The following is a 25812-nucleotide window of genomic DNA, read 5'->3' on the forward strand; positions in this document are numbered from 1 at the left end:
AAATGAAAAATCTGGTCAAGTGGCTACCAATCACTTAAAGCACTAAGAACCCAAATCTTCCATCTAAACTCCACTGCAGCTGACCGATAACTGCTCTTCTATCCATCTTCTAATTTTACCCTCTTTCCCAGCTGGAAAAGAAACAGACTTAGGCATTTCTATGGTCAGCAGGTCAACCAGAATTGCAGTTGTTCTTATACTGGTGGCCATTAGTCTGTGTTAAGTAACATGCACCTGGTACATATAATCATAATGAACAGACAAATGCACAAACTTTAGTCAGAGCTTGTTGAAAAGGGCAGACGATGGCCCTTGTGAAAGTTTGAGGGCTGATGCAGACTACTTTGCCCCCAAAAAATGAGGAAGCTTTTCCATCCAGGCAGGTGCTACTATCTCTGCTTGCTGTTGGGCTCCTGGCATCTCTCTCCAAAGCAGCTGGACCTTAATTTGTTGGCAGGAAGGCACTAGAATAAATAGATGACTTCTCCCGTGTGGTATCACATTAGACATTGCCTAAGCTATTGTGTATATTCTTTTCACAGTCAGAGACTTGTGTTTCTTTGCAAACATAGATTCTGGGAGGGCAACAGAAAATTTATGTCCCATTTCTGTCAGTGCAGACCATGGAGATTGCTGTTGTGTGGCTGAAGGGTTCTTCCATGGGTACGGTTCAGTCCCACAAAGTCACCAGGGCTTTGCTGCAAACAAATGAAATAAAACAGGAGAAGAGTTTGGCAAAGAGTGACTACTGACAGGTGGATCTGGGGCAACCTGGACAACAGGAACATCAACAAAAATAGTCATATTGTCCCCAAGAACACAAACTAGCCACTTATTTAAAAACAGAACTCCCAGCTCAGACCATGGTTCACACACCAGATCCAGCCCACACAATAACTCCATCTAGCACCTTGCCTTTCTGCTGTGGCTGTCAAGCAGGACAGCATGTTTCAGAGTTCTGTGTTGAAGCCCATTAGTAAAACCCCCAGGCACAAAGACCTGCGACAAAGCCCTGGAGGTGATCCAAAATAGTTACTCAAACTCTAGCAAGCAATACCTAGTTAATTTATGATCCAACTAACATTTTATAAGCGTTTTTTTACACATCCTGCACTTGGTTAAAATCACCCAGTGAAAGGAGTAAAACGTCTGCCCTGTCGCATTGTTTGATGCAACCCAGACTGAAGCCAAATGAGAACCAGGACTGTGCAAGTATTCAGCCACATTTTATTGCAGTCCCCACTGCACTTGGTGTTAAAGGCCATGCCATTTCAGTGCTAATCAATATATCAATATAGCCAGTAAATGGCAAGGAGAGTTCGTATTTATTTGTTACTCCAAGACTGCTCATAAAGCCGAGCTCCCAAGCCTGTAAAGGAGCCTGCATTACCCAAATGACCGGGAAGGAATTCCATGTTGGCTTCTCATAGGTTTGGCCACTGACAGAACAGGAAAAGCTAGTAAGAGGTTAAGTAAAAGTAAATTGAGATAAAGCCAAGAGTAAGGCCTACAAATCTAGCAGAGCAATCTCAGCTCATAAATACGACCTACCAAGTGGACAAAATGAACAAAATTTTGCCTGACAGAGGTGAACTGATAAACTCTTAGTATAAAAATATCATGATGTTTTCACAGGCAAAAGCCATTTATTTTGACATCTGTTTTGTCTGCATGAAAGTGTGGTGGAAATCTCAGCACTAATACATTAATCTAGGCATTGCTGTTTCAAGAGACAGGGATTATCTGAATTGTCAGTGTGAGCCATTTGGTCCCCACTGCACTCAGAACCAGGAATCCAAAGACAGCATTTTGCCTGTTGCTGAAGTTTAGCCAAGATGACAGTTTTGCTGGGATGGTGGCTGTAAGCTTAGAGAGGTGGTGTGGACAGGAAGGATCTCTTCTGATGATGAGACAGATTAGAACAATTGAAGAAAGAAAATATAAAGGTTGATGGGGAAAAGAAAAAGAGAAAGTGAATGGGAAAAAAAAAAAAACAACAAATAAAAAAAAAGAAAGAGAGAAAAAGAAAGCGAGAAAAAGAAAAAAGATATGACTGGTACCACGCAGAAATTAACAGCAGGACCCATAAGAGGCAGGATGCTATAAGGAGAATTAAAATGTAACGTGCAAGCTAGGTAGTCCCAGCGTGTATTTTTCCAAAAACCCTTGCATTTCTTAGCCCTTGTGCATGTGAAGAGTAATGGTAGGACACCACCAACTTCTTTATTCCCCCTCAGCATTTTCCTGAGGTCACCAAGAGCCAAACTGAACCATATAAACTATCAGTAACTGTTCAGTGTGCGGCTCCACAGACCTGTTGCAAAATATCCACCGTGACTTCATGGACCACAGAGTACACATAATAATTTAGGAGCTCTTGCAGCATATCCTTCTGGCAAAGCATAGCACACCAGAGACAGACTGGACCTCTATTCAAACAGCTTATCTCCAAACCATATTAACTACTGGAACAAGGCAGCAATTTGTATCTGCACCAGGTCTTTCTGCCAGTGTAGCTCTGTCAGTTAGAGGCCACCAAGAGATGGGCCAGCAAAGCTTCACAGGAGCTCAGCCTGGACAGAGTAAATTTCAGTGCGACTTTTAAATTCTCAAAACACTGAAGACCTGAGCTGATCTTTGCAAGCAGGGCCCAGCTTAGTTTGCCTGTGCACAGGGTTAGCCAGCATGAGAGGTAGAGCTGGAGAACCATGTCACTACATACGTATGTCAAGTGTCTCTTCATATTCATCAGACACAATAGATCACCTGCACCTCCATGCACCTCATGGCCACACAGCTTTGGAGGTGCTCTGCAGACTCCATACAAATTCAACCAAGGACTGACAGTGTGACTGATGTTCACGTGCAGTCCTGAACATCATGTGCAGTCCTGAACGCCACCTCGGACAGCTGAGCACTGCGTGGCTAAAGCACCACAGGTGGAAAATTGCCTTCAGCTGAAGGGTATATCACAGAATCACAGAATTGTCTAGGTTGGAAAAGGCCTTGAAGATCATCCAGTCCAACCATCAACCCAACATTGACAGTTCCCAACTACACCATATCCCTCAGCACTATGTCAACCCGACTCTTAAACACCTTCAGGGATGGGGACTCCACCACCTCCCTGGGCAACCTATTCCAACACCTAACAACCCATTCTGTAAAGAAATACTTCCTAATATCCAGTCTAAACCTTCCCTGGCACAACTTGAGGCCATTCCCTCTTGTTCTATTGCTTATTACTTGGTTAAAGAGACTCATCCCCAGTTCTCTGCAACCTCCTTTCAGGTAGTTGTAGAGGGCGATGAGGTCTCCCCTCAGCCTCCTCTTCTCCAGACTAAACAACCCCTGTTCCTTCAGCTGCTACTGGTACAACATGTGCTCCATATCCTCCCACAGTTGGTCCTCGAGCAGAGTAAAATCAGCAGAACAGGTCTGGTTCCTGCACTTCTTGGCACAAGGGCAGATTGAAGGCTGGCCAAGGTTGCAACTGGAAAAAACCGTGCACCTCCTGGCTGCCTCCGTTAAGCTGTGCAGGACCACCTGTGGCCCCCACTGCTTCTGAGAAGGGAGCTAAGAAAAGCAAGCATATTGTCATATACATACAGTTCATAGCTCTACTGGGACATTTTGAGACTTCCTACATCACAAAAACTTGAAAACCAGGGCTCTGGGGAGATATGGTTCAAATTATTTTATTCAGTCAGGTTGAAGAAAGGAGATGGGGCATCTGGACTGTCTCCTGCCTGCATTAGTACCTATCTCCCCATCCCAGTACCTCTTCCCTGGGCTCTTCCACCCATGGACATTCGTGCTCAACAGCTAGCCCCATTTTGAGTTCCCCTGTTTCCTGCACTGTGTACAAGCTACCTCCTGAACTGAGGAGCAGGAGGAGGGCTCTTCGCCCCTTTCCCATCTCCTCTTTCCCCTGCACATCACAAGGCAGCCCCAGCAGCAGGTGAGTGCAGCCCTTCCTGCTCTCATCAGCAAGTCTGGTCCTCGCTGAGCCTTTGTACTTTCAGTATGTCAGTTTTGTTCTGTTTATATGCTAGCAAAATCACCGTGTTGCTTTGCAAGCAAGTAAAGCTGCTGAATAATCAGTCTATCCAGCCACACTGACAGAGTCTTCAAGTGTAAGAGATTTCAAACAGGACATTGTTCCCCAGTGCAGGAGCTATTAACTTCTATAAACCAGTAGGTGCTTCTCTCCTACAAAAGTCTTACCACTTTAAAAAAAAAAATATCAAGAACCTGTGTGATGTTTTCAAACCTTCTCTTTGCCAAAAGTAACTATTAATCTTTCCCTCATTAATTGCAAGTTGTGATCAGTCAATGGGCACCAGTCTTAGCGCCCCCCTCCCCCAGCCATAGCTCTAAGTTCATTCCAGCTATTTTCCCTTGTGCTTAAAAAAAAGTAATAGTCCATGGGCTGCAAGAATACCATTATTTTGAGCAACCTTCCTGATGAATGTTTAAAGTCTTCCTGCTCACTAATAGGTGGAACTGGATTCCCCCCTTTCTTTCCAGTTGAGTAGTAATGATTTAAGAAGATTAACAGGTTAACTAAATGTCATTAACACTGATTATATCTTTTATAGAAAATAACATTGATTACAGAGATCAGCTAATAAGGGGGTTCATCCAAAGGCAATGAGAAACCATTTTCATCAATGTAAATTGTCTCAAAATGAAATTCAAAGTGAATTCTACTGAAGGAGTAAACGTGCTAAGTGTGATCAATAAAATAAGCCACAGCCAATAAACTAAACTCTCCTTCATTTGCAACAGAATCAGTTCAACATCTGAGCAAATATTAGTGCTCCTCTTCCTCCCTGTCCTTTGAGGTATCCGCCACAGAGCCCCGCACATTAAGCAATGCCACTTTGACCTGCAGGTTCATGACACAGGACAGGGCAAGTTGCCCAAGAGGCAGCGCACCTCCACTGAGACCCACCAAACATCAACCACTGCTGAATGCTTCATCGTTTCACAGCCTTCAAGAAATAAAACAATAAAAAAAAACCTCTCAATGATCCATGACAAACCTACCCCAGTGCTCATGGTGAGAAGGCAGGAATTCTGTGCTTTCAAGTCCTAGTACCTCGTGGGGTCAGCTGGTGCCTGCAGAGGCAGAAGCAAATGTCCTTCAGTCTCCGGGTCCTTGATAGCAGCGGTGCGTGCAGCTCATCTCTCTTGGCTGTCTGTAAAGAAATAAGAGCTTGGCATAAAGGATTTGCTTTTGTTGTGACTTCAGGTTGCCTTCAATTTGGATTGAATAGGTGTGCTTGGTTTAGGATACACATTGTAAGACACGTGCTAATGTGTTTAGCACAAGGGTCTATTGGCATTTTGGGATAAAAACACATAAAAATGAGGCCACTGTCTTGTGCATAAACAATATCTCTTATTTCTCCCTTCCAGTAACTGTGACTGTGGGAGGACAACAACACTTGCTGGGACTTTATGACACTGCAGGGCAGGTAAATTACTGCAAAACATTTATATTTTCCTTTCCCATGGTTTGTTTGTTACTACTATATATTGGGATTTGTTGATCATGCTGTTTGTGGGGTTGTTATTTTTACAACTATTAACAATCTGTTGTGAGTTGTAATGGTTGAACTGCTGAACTTCTTTTTGTTTTCTACATAGAGCTTTCATTCTGGTTCAGCAATAAAACACACACAAATACACTCATCCCTAAGACTGAATTTTGCCTAAGCAAAAGCTAAAGCCTGATTAGGTTGGTCAACTTCCCATACAGCCACCCACTGCAAATATGACGTTTCGTATAAAGTCAGTGTTTTCTTACATTTACCACATGGTGGCATTGAAGGTACAAAGAACAATTCCCTTTTGCAAGATCAGAAAACCGATCTAACACATCACCAGCCTACCAGTCACCAGCTATTGACTTTTTAAATGGTAACCCAGCCAGATTGGCATCCATCCCAACATCCTTTTCCCAGGACAAGGGTGTCCATTACAGTAGAGGCTGTACCCCACGCTTACTTACATATATAATGCTTTTACTGTTTCCACTGCTCACGGTCTGATAGTGTGCTTGCAATAGAAGTTTGCAGAAGAGCTCTGATATATGGACTGATTTCAGACCCTGGAGAGGAGGAGAGAGTACTTCTCACTGCCTTGCTCTGTCAGTAGAAGGGCAGAGGAGGGTACAGGGAGCAACAATGGTGAAATTCCCCTGTCCTACCTCCAAATGCCAGCAACTGGCAGAATAAAGAAAGGACCACAATCTACACAAAAGCCTTGCAGAAAATCACCTGCTGAGGGGGGGAGGGAGCAGGTCCCAGGTCCCTCCCAGCCTGGGAAGGTTGGAAACCCCATCCACCAGCTCCTCTGGTCAGAGCTGGCACTGGAGGCACTGGGAGAGGAAAGCAAATTTGGGACCATGCTTCACTTTCTGGGACCCAGCAGCCCTGGATGCAGGGCTTTGCTTTCAGGAGCACTTCCTCGCTGTGCTTCTTTTGGCCATGACTGAGTGCTATGAAATGCATAAACAATGCAGAAGGAGACCCTCCTGTCTGCAGCAGGCCACTTATTACAGAACATATTTTGCATCAGTATGCAGAGAGGTCAAAAACCTCATCAGGATGGACTGTCACTTCCAGAAAAACCTGCACTCAGCAGGACTTGGGCTTTTATGCTTTGGGTTTTGCTTTTTTTCATTTTATTCTTATCACATGTATGTAGGCAGCGATGGTCACTTCATAGCTGGCTTGGTGCCACTTACAGTCCACCCATCCTTTCTATTCACATGGTGCAAACAGATGATCCAAAAGCCAGACCCAAAATATGACCCAAGTTCTTATCCCATGTTCAATTTCTTAATCTGCACTCACAAACACAGAGCTTGAAGCATGTCTGTCACGATCCAGGCACTGCAAGCCTCTGCAAATGAGACTGGGGTTTTATTCAGTTCTCAGTCAGATTTTACCCAGTGCCTTAATATTTCTACTTGTTTTGTAGTGCTGACAGTTCCACGTGCCACCCACTTCCTCAGCAACACATCCTCTTACTTGTCCTCCTGAGCCAGAAGAAACACTAATCTGTCTCTTTGACAAACTCACCCTTCCATCCATTCCTCCACAGTCATTTTGCCATCGCCTGCTTCAAACTAGTCAGAGCACCACCTGCCTCCAGGCACAATTTCTAACTTGTCAGGCTCATTTCCCTTTCAGACCTTGGTCCAGAGGATGTGGCCATCTAGTCAAAACTCAGAGCATGAATCACTCCTTGATGACTAGATTGTATCTCCGTAGAGTCTGAAAGGATGATGCTTCCCATATGCTCAAGCTGTAAGGACAGATCATCTGGGTTGTTTCCTCCCTCCTTCTCCTTGTGCTGGGTGGCTTTCCAAAGGCATTGGTGTGAAGTCATAGCCAAAAATAGCACTTGACATTACGATGCTATAAAACATATGCTAATGAAATAACAATTGGAAAATGTACTCCTGCAGCAGGACCCTCTGTCAGCCCGAAGGGAGAGCTGGCAGAGACCCCAGATCTGGGGTATCTGGTTTTCTGCATCCCTAGCACAAACAGTCCTAGGAGGAAAAAAACAGTCGTCCTTTTCCCCAGGCTGAACTCAGGTGTGGAGTCCTTTAACAGGCTGACATGGCAAGGAGCATGCGTGAGATCAGCACAGCAGCAACAAAAAAAGCAAGTTTTTCTGTACTTTCTGGGCCTGAACACTGCAAGGCTGATGGCAGCCATAGAGCGGGGAGGGAGCAAGACCAGTTGATGTATCTCAGCCCAGGCACATCACAGGCACGTAACTCAACAAGGCCATTTCCATACCAAACCAGTGTCCAGGCAGTGTAACTGGGAAGCAAACAGGCAGCAAAATGTAAGCATGAGCTAAGGAAACAAATTAATGATCATCTACAGCTCAAGCCCATGAGGACTCATGTCCCTTCCCAAATGCTACTGTCACTAGCTGCAGCACCTCTGGATATGCCCCATACCCATGCAAACATCCAGTCTCTTTTTTATGCTATTTATTTGCTTGACTTCAACCATCTCTGAATGAGAAATGATCCTGAAGGGCCATATCTCATAATGGTCCATTGCAAGGTTTTATAGCCTTCTCCTGGGGACCAGGTACGAACAGAGACAGGGTCCTTGTCTGATGTGGTCTGGAGGCTCCTGCCAGCCTACAGACACAGACATGTACAGGAGCCCAAATCAACTCTTAGCCATGACACTTGTGCTTGTGTTTTAATATGTCCGTGCAATCTTCCGTGTGCCCTGATGGGAGACAAGACCTCTGCTGTATGATGCATGGCTGGCCCTCCTTACAGTTTATATAATGCTCAGTGCTGCTAATGCAAATCAGGAACGCTTCTCCTGAAAAAGTCTTTTCTAGGGGCTCTGAAGGAAGAAGCAAAACAAAATGAAATGCACACTCCTGTAGCTGTCACTGCCAGACAGAGTGCTCGTGGCTTTTAATTTGTAATTTTAATGGTACAGTAAGTTCCAGCCCCTCTGCATATGCACGTCTGGAATATTGAAACTGGTTATATTTAGCCAATTTCTTTCCAGAAATTCTAAATCACGATTCCTTGAGGGCTTGCTGCCACCACGTGGCTGTTTTAGGAGGCTGATCTGCAGCAATTAAACCAAAACCAGGAAAGGCATTTGCCAAGCACCTAGTAGCAGTCCATGCCGACTGTGGCATAAACATACTTAATCTCAGATTTGATGTTCTGGGTTAAAATAATGCCCCATAGGCAGGCCAGGCCTTCCTAACCCACGGTATCCATATAAAGCACATCTGTCTCTATAATGCAATTGCTCAGTTGATCCCATCATCTTGGGATCCACATCAACTCATCTGCTAGGAGCTGGGTGTCATCTCTAGAGTCTCATATAAATCTCCTCCCACCGACTTTGCTTCTTTGGGGCCTGTATTGCTGATGTTCCCACAAATGTCTCTGAAGCTTTTTCCTGCCATTCCCTGAATGTAAAGAATCCACTCTTTCTTGGGGGCTGATATGTCCAAACACATCCTCTTGTCTTGTAAATCCTTCTTCAGATCAACAGTTTCCATGACACTAGAAAGACATCAGTCAGTTGACAAATACTCTGGCTTTACCCCAAATACTGTAGTTGTGGGGCTGGAGGTGGTAACTAGGAATTTATTCTTCCTGTTGAAGTGGGTTTGGGACAATGAACATTCAGTTAGACAAAACAAAACATTTTGTTTGAGGTTTAGAATGTTTGTTTAAACTTCTTTTTAATGAGAAAGAGCTAAATTTGGCCTCATAATTCCTTTCAGAATAAATTATTAAAGTTTTTTGTTTAAAAGAGGTTGGAGGGGACTGTTTTTATACAATCCATTAGTATTTTTCAGAAACTAGTGTTGATTCAGAAGTAGTCTGGGTCATTTTAGCACTGCATGCTCAACAAACAAAAGACAGTGAAAGAAGATTTACCAGTCTCAACTCATAATTAAGCCCTCTCATTTGTTGCCCCAACCAAAGCAAAACAGAAGCAAGGCTGAATTAAGATACCATCTAATCTGGGCACACAGTGATATAGTCCTGCATCAGTTTCTCCTGCAGGACAGACAGCAGCTTACATTGCTCCTGCCCCTAATGTATGTCTTCCCTACCTCAAATAAATGTTCTTGAGTTTGAGCAACAGCACTTGGATAAATTTTTCTTTTTCTTTTCCTTTTGAGTTATTAACTATTTCAGCATTTGCAAAGCAAAACTGCACCAGTTGAGTTTTCATACAGTTATAACCAAAAGTAACCATACTGCAGAGATTTGAGGCTTGCCCAGAATGCAGAAACTATAAACTAAAGACCTAGGTCTCAGTCAGGCTTCACAGCAACATTTGTTGTCATTTCCCACACTTCATCTTTGTGTACCGTTCCTCTTTTTTAATTCTGGGCCCCAAAAAAAGTCTTCAGAACAGGTGTATCCCCTCTAAAAGCATCTGTTCTGTTGCACTGAAATTTTCTAACAGGTTTCATTGAAAAGTACCCACCAGACACAGCTACATATGCTCTCACTATCAGAAAAAGCCATTCTATCCCTTTCACACAGCTTGCAAAACCTCTGCTCACTCTCAACATCTCAAGCCTGAAAACAGACCTAAATTCTTCCTTGAAACAACTATCAAAGCCAGCTCGCGACATAACACAGCTGCACTTTGAGCTGTTTGAAAATTTACCCTCTTCACAACTAGTCCATGGAGAAAACATCTCTCCTGCCCCAGTTCAGGGCCTGTGGAAACACTAAATCACCCCCAGTGATTTACCCAGTCACTGCAGGCTGGATTTGACCTGTCTTGTGCTTTCAAGATGAATGTCTTCTGCTGACTGACCCATTGCTGCATACCATACTTGACTGAGATGGCACCAAAGAGCCCGGAGGCCCTATTTGTTGTATATGATCACGTCTATAATGCCTACTGGGGAAGAGAAAGTCCATAATATTAACAGAAAATCCCCTAGAGATGTGTATCATTAGCAAATATTAGCTAGTGGTGACAGTCAAATAATACTTCCCAGGATGGTATCACATTGTCAAAGGGTTGAGGCTGGTACACACAGCCTCAAGATCAATTTTTATTATACCACAGGTGATGGCCACTGTTTAGCATTACTTTCTACACCAGCATCACCACAGATAATATACACACAAACAAAATAAGTTGTTTCTTTTGGGTAAAGATGCTGACAAAACAACACCCTTGGCCCACGACAGGTGATTTCCCCCACAGCAGCTCCCTGGAGGTTATAAGTGTGCAAGAGCATGGAAGGACAGTGTTGAGCAGTTCATCAAGAGCCAGCATGATGCCCCTGTTTGCAGTTACCCCCCACCCCATAACACATTTGCTGTTTTCCCTCTGGTAGGAGGACTACAACCAGCTGAGACCCCTGTCCTACCCCAACACGGATGTGTTCTTGATCTGTTTCTCAGTGGTGAACCCTGCCTCGTACCACAACGTCCAGGAGGAGTGGGTGCCTGAGCTGAAAGTCTGCATGCCCAATGTGCCTTACGTCCTCATAGGAACACAGGTAATGCTCCTCCAGGTCACTGCCAGCCATCGGGTGGGTCTTCAGAGTGAGGGGGCTCCTAGTCTACCCCAGGGGTGGCTGGAGGCTGAGCTCTGTAGAAAGGTTTCCCATTTAACTTCTTATGTGATATGCAGCCATTAGAGAAAAATTCAGGGACTGGTAATGGAAACCAACGTGCAGATGTCCCATCATGCTAGTCACAACTGGCAAAACTCATCCCATCCTTTTATTCAAATGTATATTAATATGGTATCAAGGCATAAATACCTATAGGGAGAAAAGATTTCTGACTGGCCTTTAGTGAGGGGAAAAAAATCCCATCAAAGTCTGTGGTTGGAAGCAGAAGCTAAACTAAATTTTAAGAATGGGAATAATTAACCAAATGACTGACTTAGAGACATGTGAAGGAAATAGCCTCCCTCATGTTTTACATCAACATTGCAAATAGTGACTCACTGTCCTTCTTGTGTTATAGTGGATGTTAGACTAAATGATCAAACCACTTTATTTTGGCCTTAAAATCTATGAATCTATCAATCAAATAAAAATTCCTTAAATATGGGTTTGCTTCCAAGACACAAAGTGGCCTAGAGACTGTGAGAAATAGGGATACGAGTCTGGAAAATGTCCAAACACTGGACAGTAACCTAAGCCAAGTAAGAGAAACAGTTCAAATTCTAGTCAAAACCAAAATCTTCATGCCATAGGAAAGTCCAATCGTTCAAACATGGACTTTGTTTTTCACACTGAAATAATCTAAAACACCCATTTTACAATAAAAGTATTACCCTTTGGAGCACACACTCTGAAAATGGATGGGTTTGAAATGCCAGAATGATTCACTTTGATGTTTTCCATGGAAATAAAGGATTTTGTTTCAAGTCAGTCAGACTGAACTGCGTCTGTTTGGTCTGTCAGGTTGTTTTACGGGTGATGCAGTGCAGGGGCGCAGCACCCTCCCCTTCCAGTGTGGCTAAGGCTTCCACCAACACTTTCCAAGATGCGTTGTGAGAGCCATTGAGAACTGTATCTTTACTGTATTGCATCTATCTGAGCTGTGGCCCAATAACCCACCAGTGACAACTAATTCATGCTAAACAGAAATTAAAAAAAAAAAAAAAAAAAAAAAAGGTAAAAAATGAAAATACACATGCAGTTCATTTCTGAAGTATTATCTGAGGACAGATGCCCTTATGTGAGTACATGACTGTGGGTTTGTAAAGCTATGACTATCTGTTTCAAGAATTACAGCAAGGCTGTGCTGAGCATGGGGTTTGTGTATTTTCTACTAGATTGATCTCCGAGATGATCCCAAAACTTTGGCACGGCTGCTTTACATGAAGGAGAAACCACTCACTTATGAGCACGGTGTGAAGCTAGCAAAGGAGGTAAAAGCTTTTTCTGAGGTTCCACAAAATCGACTGATCACAGCTTTCCATGGCGTTTGTTTCATTCAAGTTGAACTCCTATGGGGTGTGTTGGTTGGTCCCAGACAGAGATAAAAGCTTCTGCTCAAACAGGCTGGCCCCAGACACAGATTGCAACTCCAAATCCTGCTGATTTGCTGCAATAGCTGGTCAAGTTCCATGCAAAGCAGCATGGGACAGCAGTTGGTAACAGGGCAGCAAAAGAGATTCTACTATTTACTTAAGTCAAGTGTTTCTTGTCCAGGCTTCTGCCAAGAGGTGTGTGTGGCAAACCCCCCTCTGCAGTCACCTTCTGCCAAACTCATTCCTATCCCTTACAAAAGCACAGACAACTTGATTCTCACTTATCCATTGCACTTCAAGCAGCAGAGAAAGAGCTCCCAAGGTTTCTGTGTTATTGCACCTTTCTCCTGGGAAGGCAGGGGGATAAAAGCCCTTCTCAAGCCCTGAAATGCAGACATCTGGGCCCCAGCCATTTCCACCTTACATCCTGCAAGTGCTGTTACAGACCCTGGCCTTCAAAGGCCAGTGAGAGCATCCATTAGCAGAATACGCTGAATAAGCAACAAGATTGCTGAATAAGTAACACAGTTGCTGAATAAGCTGAGACTGCTCTCCCAGGCCACTGTGTGTCATACCAGCATGCCCAGGAGACTCCCATCTCAAGATGATGCTTCCAAGTTCCCAGAAACCAGCTGGAAGCCCTCCCCCAGGTAGCAGCTCCCTAGTGTTGCAGAAGGTAGGGCACAGGGGGTGACAGGTCAGCAGAGAAGAGCCAAGTATATGAAGGGGTTCAGCTAACAACCCAGCATCTCCGTGAAACCCTCCCTAGCTACACTGATGAGAGGCCAAGCTCAAACATGGATCCAGTCCCCCTCTCTCTGGAGGGTCGTGCAGGGAATTCCTGTTCCCCATTAATCCCCTGTGGTGAGATACTGGTGTTGATGCTCATCCCTGCTCTCTCGCTCAGGATGACCACCTGAGCTTGTCCCTTAATCCCATAGGCAGCCAGATACACTTAGAAAGAAGCTGGAACAGGGTCGCTTTGTCTCTCCCAACAATGGGTACTCACATTTTCTTTCTTCTCTTTCAGATTGGAGCACAGTGCTATCTGGAGTGCTCAGCCCTCACGCAGAAAGGCCTTAAGACTGTCTTTGATGAGGCAATCCTGACCATTTTCCACCCCAAGAAGAAGAAGAAGCGTTGTGCAAAGTGCTACAGCTGCTGCACCCTTGTGTGAAGTCACTTGGAAAGAAAAACGAGATGAGTTCAATGAAATAAAGCAGGTTAGAAAGGCAACGACGGTCACATGCAACTGAAATGGGGAACATGACCAGAAAGGGGTCCTTCTTACCCAATATAGGAGCCCTCTGTTCTGTGAAACCTCCAAGCTGTATCAGACTAGGCCAACTCATGTCTATGTGCTTTCCTAACCCTCCAGAGTTGTATGCAGCCTGTTCCCACTACTGCAGACTGCACTGAGCCAACAGAAACCAGGATGCCTGCTCCTGCTTGACTCTTCACCTTAGGAATAAGGTGAAGGTGGTGTGTGGAAAAACAAAGAATAAAGGTGGTAAAAGAAACAAGAGAAACTCCATTTGTGACCTTAAGCAAGAATTGATCAAAATTAGGAATCTGCAGTACTTAGGATTGAATCTGAACTGACTGAAAGCACATGGAGATATGTAAAAATCTAATATGTAAGATATACACTATAGGTAGGATGTACTCTTAAATTACTTTTCTTTTATAAGACTCGCTAGTTCAGGATATACTTTAGTTTGTTCAAACCACATGAAAGCAATGGTGGAGTGATTCTAGTTTGTTTTCAATGGTGAAACTTCACAGTGTCAGGATGTTGCTGCACCCAAGCTATCAAAATGGATCAACATTTACCTCCAGACTTAAGGAATGTTCTTACAACAGAAAAATGCAAATAACTGTATTTTTACAGGGGAATGTTCAGGCTGAGCCATGTTTCCATAAGCTGGGAAAGAAAGAACAGAGTTGTAGCATTAATGTACCGAAACAAAGAAATTTTGCCACCAAAGAATATTGCCCTAGACGTGAAATAGCAGTGTGGAACCATCTCCCATCCAAAGTGAGAACATGAACAAGACACATTGCCATGGCAACGAAAACTTACCTTAGAGATCAGCTGGATTTCTACATCTCACCCAGCAGACAAAAATAGCAAAAACCAAAAAGCCAAAGGTCATACTGATTTCAAGTGCTTTAAGGTGATCCAATTGCCTTAAGATTATTTTTTTAATGGAGTATCTCATGTAAAAAACTCATCAAACATGTTGATTACTTGTAGTCTCCTTCCTCCCACTCGTCCCTTCTTTATTTGCTCCCGTTTTTCCATCTTCATTACTGTGAGTGCTGTTTAAGTTGCACGGCTGCAGTGCTCAGGAGTGAACTTTCACTTGAGTCGCAGATGATGGACTGCAGCCGACAGCACAGAGCTGGGAAGTCCAGACCTTAAGGGAAGGGAAGCTGCCTGTTAGCTCTCTTCGCTGTTGAAGAAAGCGTGCCTTTTCACTAAAGCCTCTCCAGGGACCCTGTACTTTTGCACATCACAGCAACACAGACACTTCAGAGGTGAACTCGAAGGGCATCTTGTTACCTGCATCTGCCTTCTGGTACCCTGGCAATGCCACAAGACTGCCTTGTTATGGATTTCATTCCCCAAGTAGAAAATCACAGTGCCAGCAAATACAGATTTCAAGACCTCTGTTGTAACTCCTTGCAAAGCAGTGCCTGTAGTCAGCGTTTCCAGAAGTGCTAGGAGTAAGCAAGTAACAGCAGTGCACCCTGCCAGCCCAGGGACACGTGTTCTGTGCCCCCCCGCACCCCACTCCAGGGGACTGCCAGCCCACTCCCCTTCAGAAGCACAGTAGCACGGCTGAGTACACACATGCAACCGGAAAAACTCTTGTGATTAGTGGTGAATTATAGGCCCGGTGTTACTTGGAGCAATTAGCGACTTCAGCAGGACTACAGGAACTGCACCCTTGGCCCAGAGAAGGGAACAAGTGTGATGCAGTGCCCAATCCTGCAGTCGTCGAGGCTCATGGATCCAAGATCCTCCTTTAGTACAAATTTAATTTACCATGGACACCTACAGAAACCAGCTCTGTCACCCCAAAACGTTTCCAGGTAGAAATCAACAGTTCTCTGACAAAAGTGATCAAATTCAAGGCAAACACCTTGTTGCAGTTCCCAGCTGGCTTTCACTCACCATTTCTTTCAGCTGCACACAAGCATGGATGAAAACAACGCTGTGCTAAATCAAAGACAGACAATAGAAAGATTTCCTCACTGCTGGTATTTTTGTGCATATTTTATATTCAGTTTTATTATGTCCCAGACATTTGCTTCAAATGGACTGGCTGATATAGCACAGCTCAGAGCGAGGACAGTGCTGAAGCCCAGTGAAGGAGTTCATGTCGTGCCGCAGAGGCTGCGTTGCCGTCCCCAGGCAGAGCTGGGACACTGGCAATCAGCTGAACTATAACCTGTAAAGAGATTCTAGGGAAGTATGAGGAAAATTAGGAGTGGATTAAATAAATAAATATTTAGGTAATGTTTGTTGGCTTACAACATGACTAGAAGTCCACTGAAACACACAAAAAAAAAAGCTTTCAACAGATTTCAGAGAAAAATAGGGCTTCACTGTGCTGCCATTTACTTCAGTGGAAATAAAATAGGAAAATAGGATGATTCCTTTGGTTTAGCTCATGTAGGCTGCTGTAGAGCGCTAGCCTATATACAAGTCTCTGGTTAAAGTAAGTGAAGTCTGTTTTAGTTGAAGCGCAATGCAAACACTCAGGTTGGAGCTGCCAGATATTCTTAGAGCTTCACAAAATAGAGAGGAAATAGAAATCCAGACTGACAGCTGAGCTTGTCATAAAATAATGAGCACACTGAAAAAGTGCAATATAGCATTCCCGGCATGCATCAGAGAAAGTCACAAATAATCAAATTATATTTTTGTGTGTCACTGAGTATCAGAGGTGTCTATTAATACTAGTGGGATGACATAGGATAAGCATATAAAATAAAAAATCACATAGGAAGTTGTAGCATTAATGTAACTGCAGTGGTTTGAGGAAAAATAATTAAAAAACATATGGTGATGTAGAAGTTAAAATGCTACTGTCCTGATGTATTAAACTGCAGCACCCTGCACAAACCATTACACAGCAGCAAAAGCAGATAGAAAAGTATTAATACGCATACAAAAAAATGACCAGCCAGGGTTTTATCTGCACTTAAAAACCAAGCACATCATGTTTGTGAGGCAGTAAAATTTCAAGTTTTTCAAGCTGATTGTGACAAAAATTTGACATGTGGGAGCAGCAAGGGAGGGAGAGTGGGCACAAACCTCTGAGAAATCGGCTCTGCACTGCATTTGTTTTTAATTTCTCTTCCAACAAAAATAAATGTTTTTAAAATAGCCATGCTTCATGCAGGTCCCATAAACATTATTCCTGTGTTAGGTTATGTACGCACACTTACCCATGCAATGTGGCAGTTACTCAAGGATCTGCCCTGTTACGTTATTATTTTGGGGAGGCAGGAATAGCACAGGCCAATAAGCTTTAGAAAGGGATTGTAGGCAGATGTAAGGAGACTTATTGACTATCTGGGAAGTCATACCTAATACCTTTTCTAAAAGCCAGCAGATGGTGTGTGAACAGGCAGCAAAGCTTATTTTCAGAAATATCAAAACACCAGACAGTGCAAACACAGGCATAAGGCAACAGATACAAACTTTGAGTTACTTTCAAGCACCATTAGTAACAAAAAAAAAGAAAATCAATAAAGGATTGCCAGGTGAAAGGAGATGGGTTTTCTCACTGTAAGATGAGCTAGAAATCAGACACCGATTTCACCTTCAAAGGAACACAGTTAGTAGAGTTGTAAAGGCTATAAACCATCCCAGGTACCTATTGGACAATGTCCTCTTAATGCAATTGATGTCAAAACCTTTCCTGACAGAGCTGCCTTTGCTAATAGTCTGCTATCATTTCAAAAGCACTCTCAACTTACAAGAAATCTGCTAGATCCTGTAAAACCCATGTCCTTCGGCCTCTTCTGAAACCTTAATGTTCTACCAGGAGTTGTTAACCTGAAGTTGTAGTTTCAGAGTTCCCAGAGGGTTTTCATGCAAACTCCTGAAAGGAGATATTAGAGATATTATGTATTAAAGAGCTATCTCAAGACATTAGAGAGTTATCACATTAAAACAACCTACAGATGCCTCTGCCCTTCAGAGCACTGCTAAAACACCAGACCAGCAGAACTGGGGCAATCTTGTGCTATATCACCACATCCAGCATGACCTGGAGGAGGTCTCACAAAGACTTCCATAGTTTGTCCTGTGCCTCGCAGAGCTCATAAAAGTTGTGGAGAATGCAGAAACAAGGCTCTAACCCCATGCACATCCATTCAGCAGCATTTTTTTTCAACCGGGTATAAGTCCCATGTACTTATAGCCTCCAGGAGTGATGGGGAGCAGCTCTCAAGATGAGCTCCCCCTGGTTGTCCTATGTGCCAAACGTTCCCAAGCATTCTCTCTCTGCCCTGTAAATATCTACTGTTACAGTAGTATGTAGCTTATGAAGAACAACCAACTACAAGCTCTTGCCTCGCATTGCCTTGAATTAGGCATGATGTGAAGCTTTCCCTCAACTTCCACACGAGCTGGTCCTGATGTAAATCTTCTTGCTGGTTGGAACTGCAGAACTCACTCTGAGTCCAGCATGACAATCAAAACAATCATTTCAGCAGCTATCTGATATTTCTCACCTTTTTTCTCTTTCAAAGCACTGCTTCAGTTCAAAATAAACACAGAATTAAATACAGCGCTGCATCTTAATATGCAGTAGAGTTATTCCAAATACTTTTATTAAGGGGCCAGATTTTGACAGTCTTCCTCATACTGAAGAGCATCTTACTTCACAAAGAATTGTCCCCAACTCCCTCATGTCTCATTCAGTCCCAGTGATGCAGCTCAGGTAAATGAGGGAGGCTGAATATGGCCATTGGTGACCTGCCCTTGTAGTTAACGTGTAACAAAATCTCTTCTAGCTGCTCTAGTGTTGGTGACCTGTGTCCCCCAAAAAGCAGTGATTTCCCATTCCCCACACACTGTACAAATCACCTGGTGTTCTGTCATGCTCAGCACCACGATCTGTCTGGTATCTGCCATCTCTAAGGAAGCGTGGCAGAGAACTCAAGAAATGAGTTGGGAAAGGAGACAAGCCTCGGGCATGCTGCTACACAAACCAAACAGGACTCCCTCAGAAACAATCACTGCAATGCAACTCTGGGCAAGTGGCTAAAAACCCACCCCAAGGGTGGGAAAATCACTGTAGCGAACAGAGAGCAACAGGAAACAAATATTTCACTATCAGTGACTATCTGTTGACAAAGATGCATGGGCTTCACTTCCCACCAATGGCAAGCTGTCAAGATCCCATCCAAGATATTGTCCCAAGACTCCAGAGACCTAATTTGAGAATCCTTCACAGAAGCTTGGAAAAGGTTGAAGAAGTTCTTGCAAACAATTTCTATTGCTGCCTCTCCTCATCACACCCAACCTCATACACAGCAAGCGATACAGTGGCCTATTACACCAATGATACGTGTCTAGCAGATGTGTTTTCACCATGCAAGCTGCCATGTCCTTACAAAAATGTCCCTCTAATTCAAACATGAAAGATGGCCATTTCCTTCCATAACTTGCTTGCAGTCCGTGACCTTTTCTGTAGCTTTTTTCCCAAGTGGCACAGCAAATACCTCTTGATTCACCACACTGAAACTTCAGCTGGATTAAAAATAAATTGCAATGGCATCAGTCTGTCTCAAACCAGGCTTGTATAAAAGCACATTTGTCTTCTCCAACAAAGCAATCAGCATATGGTCATGTTGGCCCAGGGACCATTTGTTCAATAAACAGGTAGAATGAAGAAATCTGGCTGCACATGCCTTTCTCCCTGTATTTTCCTTTTCCCTGAAGAGGATTTGTAATGTGTTTTATCCTACATAAAAAAACAAATCTGGAAATAAAAGAACATTTTCTTGATTCACAACTCTATAGGACTGGGTGAGTATCTGCTGTGACAGGAGGTGAGCATGGAGTGACCTACGTCAGATAACTTCTAGACACATTTGAGCTCTACATAAAAATGAAGACAAATCTCTACTATAAATGTTTATTTTTCTCTTAGTGAATAAAGACCCTCTGAAAGCAGGAAAAAGCCTCCCACTGATTTCAGTAGTGGCTTGTGATCTCAGCTGTCTTCACCTATCAAAACAAAACACGAATAGAACTATTTTTGCATTGAAAAGCTGGGACAAAAACACCGATTAGAAGTAATGAATGCAACAGAATAGCATCTACACTTCTGCTTTGGGGAAGAGCTCCAAAATCAGGGCCCAGAGCTACAATTAGTCAGTTTGATCCTAAAACTTAAATTTCATTTTAAGGTGTTAAGGGGACTCTCATAACTAAGATGAAAAAAATCTTCAAATTCTCTTTGTTTCAGTTAAAGCTTTCTGAAACATGTGAATAAGAATCTATTTTTCCTGGGCAGTTCCAGGAACCCCACCAGAACAGCAAAAAAGAGTCAGAACCTCATTGTAAGAGGAAAATGAACTCACAAACCCATATATCACAGAGCAACAAGCAAAAAATCATATGAATTGCTGTCAGTGGTGAAAAATCTCTTTAACTTTGAAAATGTGTTAACAAAAATAATCTTGAGCATGATCCCCATCCCTTCAAGAATGTGCAGACCATAATGCAGTGTTTGGCTGCTTCTTCTAACTATAATTTTAGGGTGGGATTTTCAAAGATGCTGTAAGTTGGCTTCATTTCAATTCTCATTAAGACAATGGAAAATTTCAATGGGATCTACACATGACTAATGTGGAAAGCATTTGAGAGTCTTTATATTTCCTCCTTTTCTGCCCTTTATTGTGGCTGACCGAGCTTTGAGCACAGATACACTGAGCCAGGTCCAAGAATCTTTTATACCTTTTGGCTGCTGGTTGTGGACTCCCGAAAGAAGTTAGGCATCTGGAGACCTTGCTGATCTGATCTTTAGCTTGAGCTTTGGAGACTGGATTTGTAACATCTCGTTTCAACCACTACTGAGGCTAAAGATGAAAATTATTACATTAACAATGTAATATTTAAGACAAATGGTTGTCTTTGCTGGGTTTGACACTGCACTCATTGCTGTCACTTAATTTCATCTCATCCCATTCAGGATGCCAGATTTAATGTTGCATTTGATTTTGCCAAAGATCAGTTTGAGCTCTTGCTGATATCAACTGTGGTGAATTTTGACTTTAATCGGAGGTTAATGAATTCAGAGTAAACAGTTGTCACCAGTCTACAGTTTCCACATCTTCCAACAGAACAGTTATTTGTACTGATAACACGTAGAAATTTTTGTCTGATGTCTGTCAAAGTAGTTTGGGTGTAAGCCATATCCACAGTATGACTGTCATAGCGTCTCTCCCAGTACTTTTCCCCAAAATAGGCAGCTGCTCTAACTGCATTACAGAACTGGCAGGCACTGAACTGCCCTGTCAGTATCAAGTAAATGAGCCCAAACTTTCCCCAAACTTGTAAATATTAATTCATTAATAAGCAATAACATAAAGCTACATGAGAAGGGAAAAGACACTGGCAAAGTCTTCTTCACTCATGAGCAGAAGTGATCTAAGGTGGTGAGCCCAGGTTGCCAGGTGGGAAATGCTACAGAGCAAGGCACAGCGTGGTGCCCATGCTGCCCCAGCAAGTACGGCGTAGAGCCCGGCGGGGCGCGGAGCCTTCGTGGAGTCACACCGGGATACCCGGGGCTCAGCAGCACCATGAGAGCTTCAAAGAAGGCTGCAGAGAGGAGCAGGGAGATGGACGAGTGCAAGGATAACTGAATTCAGTTTAACCTGTTATGATGTTGATGCACTTGTAAAATACAAGCATTTCACTGCAAAGAGATTCTCTGCTCCCCTGAAAACACAACAACAAGAAAATTTCTTTCCTTTCTTTTTGCATAGTACTTCAGCAATACTTCAAAGTAAGAGTGCAACAAGTTACTCTGAGTTTGTGAAGCAGATGTAATGACCTCAGCACAAATCAGGACCTAACACATCATCAGTCAGTTCTTAGCAAGTTAAGAAAAACAGCCATTTACTTTACTTCATGTGAGCAACTGAATTTTTCTGTCTTAAAGGTTGCTGTGTGCAATATCGCTGGAGTATGGGGCTGGTAAAACCAAAGGATGAGTACTAAAATATTATGTCTGACTTTTGAGTGGTATATCTTTTTTCAAATATTAACCAAATCTTCAGAATTCATGTTAAAGCAATAAAATTTCAAAACAAGGAAATTCAGTTTTCCAGCAATCGTGTTTTGCATAGTTTAAAAATCATGTAAACTGTATTTGTTTCCTACTTACATCACATGATTCTGTACTCTTTTACTTATCCTCTTTTAAACATGTAATTATTGTATATTGTAACTGCACATTAATATCATCTATTGTACATAGTTTATTTTAACAAAATAAATGTATTACTAAGTATTTTGACAGCATCATTTTGCAAAGGTATGGTGCTGTATTTATTTTCCCAGATGTTAATCACATATACCTTGCTGGACATTTCAGGTAGGAAAAACACATACTAACATACAAGGCTGCTTTTGGATGGCCCTGGAACTGCCTGCACCTTCCAGTGTCACCTGCAAAAAGTCAAACAGGAGGTGTTCCTGCAGCTTGTGAACCTCAGCAGGCTTAACCAGCCCCTGCCTGGGGCACTCACTCACATAGCAAAGGCAAAGGGTGGCAAGGTCTATTCCTAATAAAAAGACACTGCAGCCCAAATCCCTGGCTGTTATAAATGGATACATCCCCAGAGGAGCCAGGACAATTCAAGAGGGCACAGCATGTGGCTTGGAATATATTTGATTTACCTGCCCCTGGAGGAAGTTGGTATTAGTCACCAGACTTCCCATGGCCAGATTTTGTCTGGGAAGAAGCAGCGTGGAGGACCCGCACATCTGGGGTTAACAACAAGGTGCCGAATGCATCCTCCAGAGAAGAAACTTCCTAAACTGCTGCCTGCTAAAGCCGGGTGGATATAGCAGGGGAAGGATACCTCTGTACAGCCCCAATGCTTTCACATTTCCCTGAGGATCCGCTGCTGGCTACTGTCTGCGGCAGGATATTGGGCGAGACAGCCCCTTGCTCTGACCCAGGGTGGCGGTTCCTATGTTTTCATGTGAGTACAATGAGAGCAGGGTCCCCCAAAGAGAAATCCAGTCAGTGCAGGAAACACACGTCCGGGGAGGCTTCCTGCCCTCCCCCTCACTGTAGCTCAGGTTTGATGACAGGGTAAAATGTACTGATTTCTGTCATGGTCAGTCTGGCTGGGCACGTCAACTACAGCATGGGAATGAGGGGAGCTGAATGTCAAGACCCAATGGACTTTTGTAACCATCATATAAGAGGAAAGTATTGTGAAAAATCAAAGCACTGCCCGACTGTGACTATTGCTGTTCAAGTTAAAAGAGCAACAACAAACCTGAGAAACAGAGTGCTGTGCAGGTTATAGATATAACTCATCACAAGGGACCTTACAGCCTATACACTCGGAAACACACCGGGGAGAAAAAAAAATGGGCTGTATCATCACTCCCAGTGTCCAGAAGGGAAACTGAGTCACAAAGATATCCACTGATTTGCCCCTTCTCACCGGGCATGTTTATGGCAGAGCCAAGAGCCAAATACAGTCCCCAAGTAGCACAGTCATACCTTCTCCATATCTGTACCTTCTTTTTCCTGAGCAGGCAGATGCAGCCACCTCCTTTCTTACAGAAAGCCTTTCACTGCAGCAGGTATTTCAAGCTAGGGCTGCAGAGCTGTGAACGCTTCAACGCTGAGGCTTTGCAAAGGAGCTTCTCTCTCTCTCCTTGCTTTGCAAGTACAATTCTCCCAGGGAAGTCAAGTTCCCCTTATACATGTAGAGAAAAATTTCCATCCCTTGCTTTTAGGTAGTGCAAGTCATGCCAGATTAAATGTGCAGTGGCAAACGACACTTTTAAGAGGTCCACGTTGCAGTCTGTGAGAATTTTTGTCTGGTGGTAGTGGTCAGTGTCCAGGTGAAAGGGACAACCAATGTGCTACAAAAAAACAGTAGGGGTTTTCATGGGAGAGAGAACGTGGGAAGTGACAGCCTCTGTGACAAACACTCCTTGCAATTTTATGCACCAAAGACAGAGGGCTGTTTAACTGCTTTGGACAGGTGGGATGGTAAGATGTAAATCTGTGACTTTAAAGAGCATTAAAATGCCCCCAAGGAGATGCAGATGGCCTGGGAAGGGGCTTCGCAGGCTCTGAAATGTGCGGGTAATGTTGACTGCCTGCAAATTCTGAGCAGGAAATACCATCCCAGCTGCAGTATAAAGGATGTGAAAGCCAAAACACCTGGTCACCAGTATCAAAATTAGTGGAAATTTAATAGAATTAAGATCTAGTAGTACTTCTGGAAAAAAGCCCCAGATTTGTAATTATCAGCAACAGGAATGAAGTTGGCTCCTTGAAAGTCACTGTTGTGTGCCCACTTGTGGGAACCCAGCAGAGCTGGACGAAGAGGGATGTGTACCTGTTGAATGGGTTGGTGGGCTCTGGCTTTGACTGCACTTTTGTTACCCACAACAAATCCACAGCATCGCCATTCACTTTTGCACTCCTCCTTAAGAGACCATCCAGAAATGTTAGCTTGGTTTCAGTCAATACATCCTTCCCACTCTTCCTCTTCCGCCCCCCAGTCTGGCTGCTACTGCATCAGTCAAAACCCTCTTTCACACCATGCAGTGTTTTCTTCTGAACACTGACGGAGGTTTCTACTGTCTCACCATATCCGGGTACAGTCCATATTTCCTGTTGGCTGCAAAGGAAGGAATTCTGCCACTTTCTGACCCTACTTCTAATCCTGAGACTATAGCACAGCCAGGCTCCATAAGAGAAATCCAGCAAAGTAAATGACTTCCCATCAGCATTGAGGAGATGTTTTGCAGGTGTTCACAGCTCTGGCAAAGAGCTTGTAGGAGCTTGTACATATTCTACATGAGAAATCTCTGTGCATAAATAGAGGGACACATTGCTTTAAATTGCTTTCATACTATAATTTTGGGGTTTATTGAGGACACAAAATAATTTGCAGGTTTCCCATAATAGTTGTGATGCCAGTTAGAACAATAACAAGATCAGAGGAACTGTGAGATACAATCTGAAACAAAAAACAAGGACATTTTAAAGGGCAGTTAATCTCTCCATCAGCAGAAAACTGTTCTTGCTGCTGTTTGACACAGCAGTCTCTATTCAGAATTACAGAAGGCAGAGTGATAAAATCACCTCCTTCCTACTCAACCACAGTTCAGCTTTTAAAATTCCACAGACAAAAAAAAAAAATGATGGCAACTAATAAATTACAGGTTAAATTAAATCTGTCTTAGTGAGACAGGACACTTGGGGAAGTTTCAAGCACACATTCCTGGAAATGAAGGTGACTGCATCCAGAAGACAAGACACTTAATTAAGGGGAAGGCAGGTGCAGATATTACTCTCAGCAGCAATTCTCTCCTAATGGCTATCTGAGAAGGTATCTTTGTTTTGTAAGCTCCTGTGAGCCTCTCCCACTTGGCAAATCTTCCTACCTTCACATAATTTCCCATTTTGTTCAGGGGAAAAATGAGGGATGAACATGGATCTGTCCTGCAGGTGGGAACCAGAGGACAAAGGCACTTACTTGGCTGTGGTCACCGAGGGGCTGTTGCAGTAGCTCCCAGGTGTCCCCTAGTTTGTAAATAGTGGGTCTGAGGAGGTGTGAACCATCCTTGGGCATGTCTGCTCTCTTTCCTGCCCTGGGCTTGTCTCACCCACGTTGGCCAAATTACTGGCCACTCCATGGCTTTCCTGCGAGCACCTCTGGCTGCCCCCCAGCTCTGTGTGCACCCTCAGAGGAGCAGGTCTCCACAGAGCTGAGCGGTGCAAGGAAGTGTGGGAACACCCTTTGCAGCCCCCTCTTTCCCACCACCTCAGCCAGGGGCTTGCTGAAACCAAATCATGATTGTCATGTTTTGGCTTGGTCCCTCTAGCTCTGGAAACTGTCAGGAGAGACTCCTTGGGCTCTGCAGTCTCTCTGATTCTACGTGAAGTCAGTTTGCCTTCTATCCCTGGACAAAAACAGATGGGAAGATATGCACTTTTGGCTTTACAGATTTAATGTGTGTATCTCTTTTTTT

General features: G+C 43.5%; 1 protein-coding gene across 1 annotated transcript in view; it reads left to right on the forward strand.

The window, feature by feature from the left end:
• The window catches only part of RHOJ (ras homolog family member J), a 63598-nt gene extending 41497 nt beyond the window's left edge, over positions 1–22101 (forward strand). The window contains exons 2-5 of the mRNA XM_074820937.1: positions 5425–5483; positions 10891–11055; positions 12348–12443; positions 13576–22101. Of these exons, the coding sequence (XP_074677038.1) occupies positions 5425–5483; positions 10891–11055; positions 12348–12443; positions 13576–13722 (467 nt within the window). The 3' untranslated portion in view covers positions 13723–22101. The remainder of the gene's footprint in view (positions 1–5424; positions 5484–10890; positions 11056–12347; positions 12444–13575) is intronic.
• The last annotated feature ends 3711 nt before the right edge of the window (positions 22102–25812 follow it).

This window comes from Strix aluco, chromosome 4, assembly GCF_031877795.1.
Source record: "Strix aluco isolate bStrAlu1 chromosome 4, bStrAlu1.hap1, whole genome shotgun sequence".
Taxonomy (NCBI): domain Eukaryota; kingdom Metazoa; phylum Chordata; class Aves; order Strigiformes; family Strigidae; genus Strix; species Strix aluco.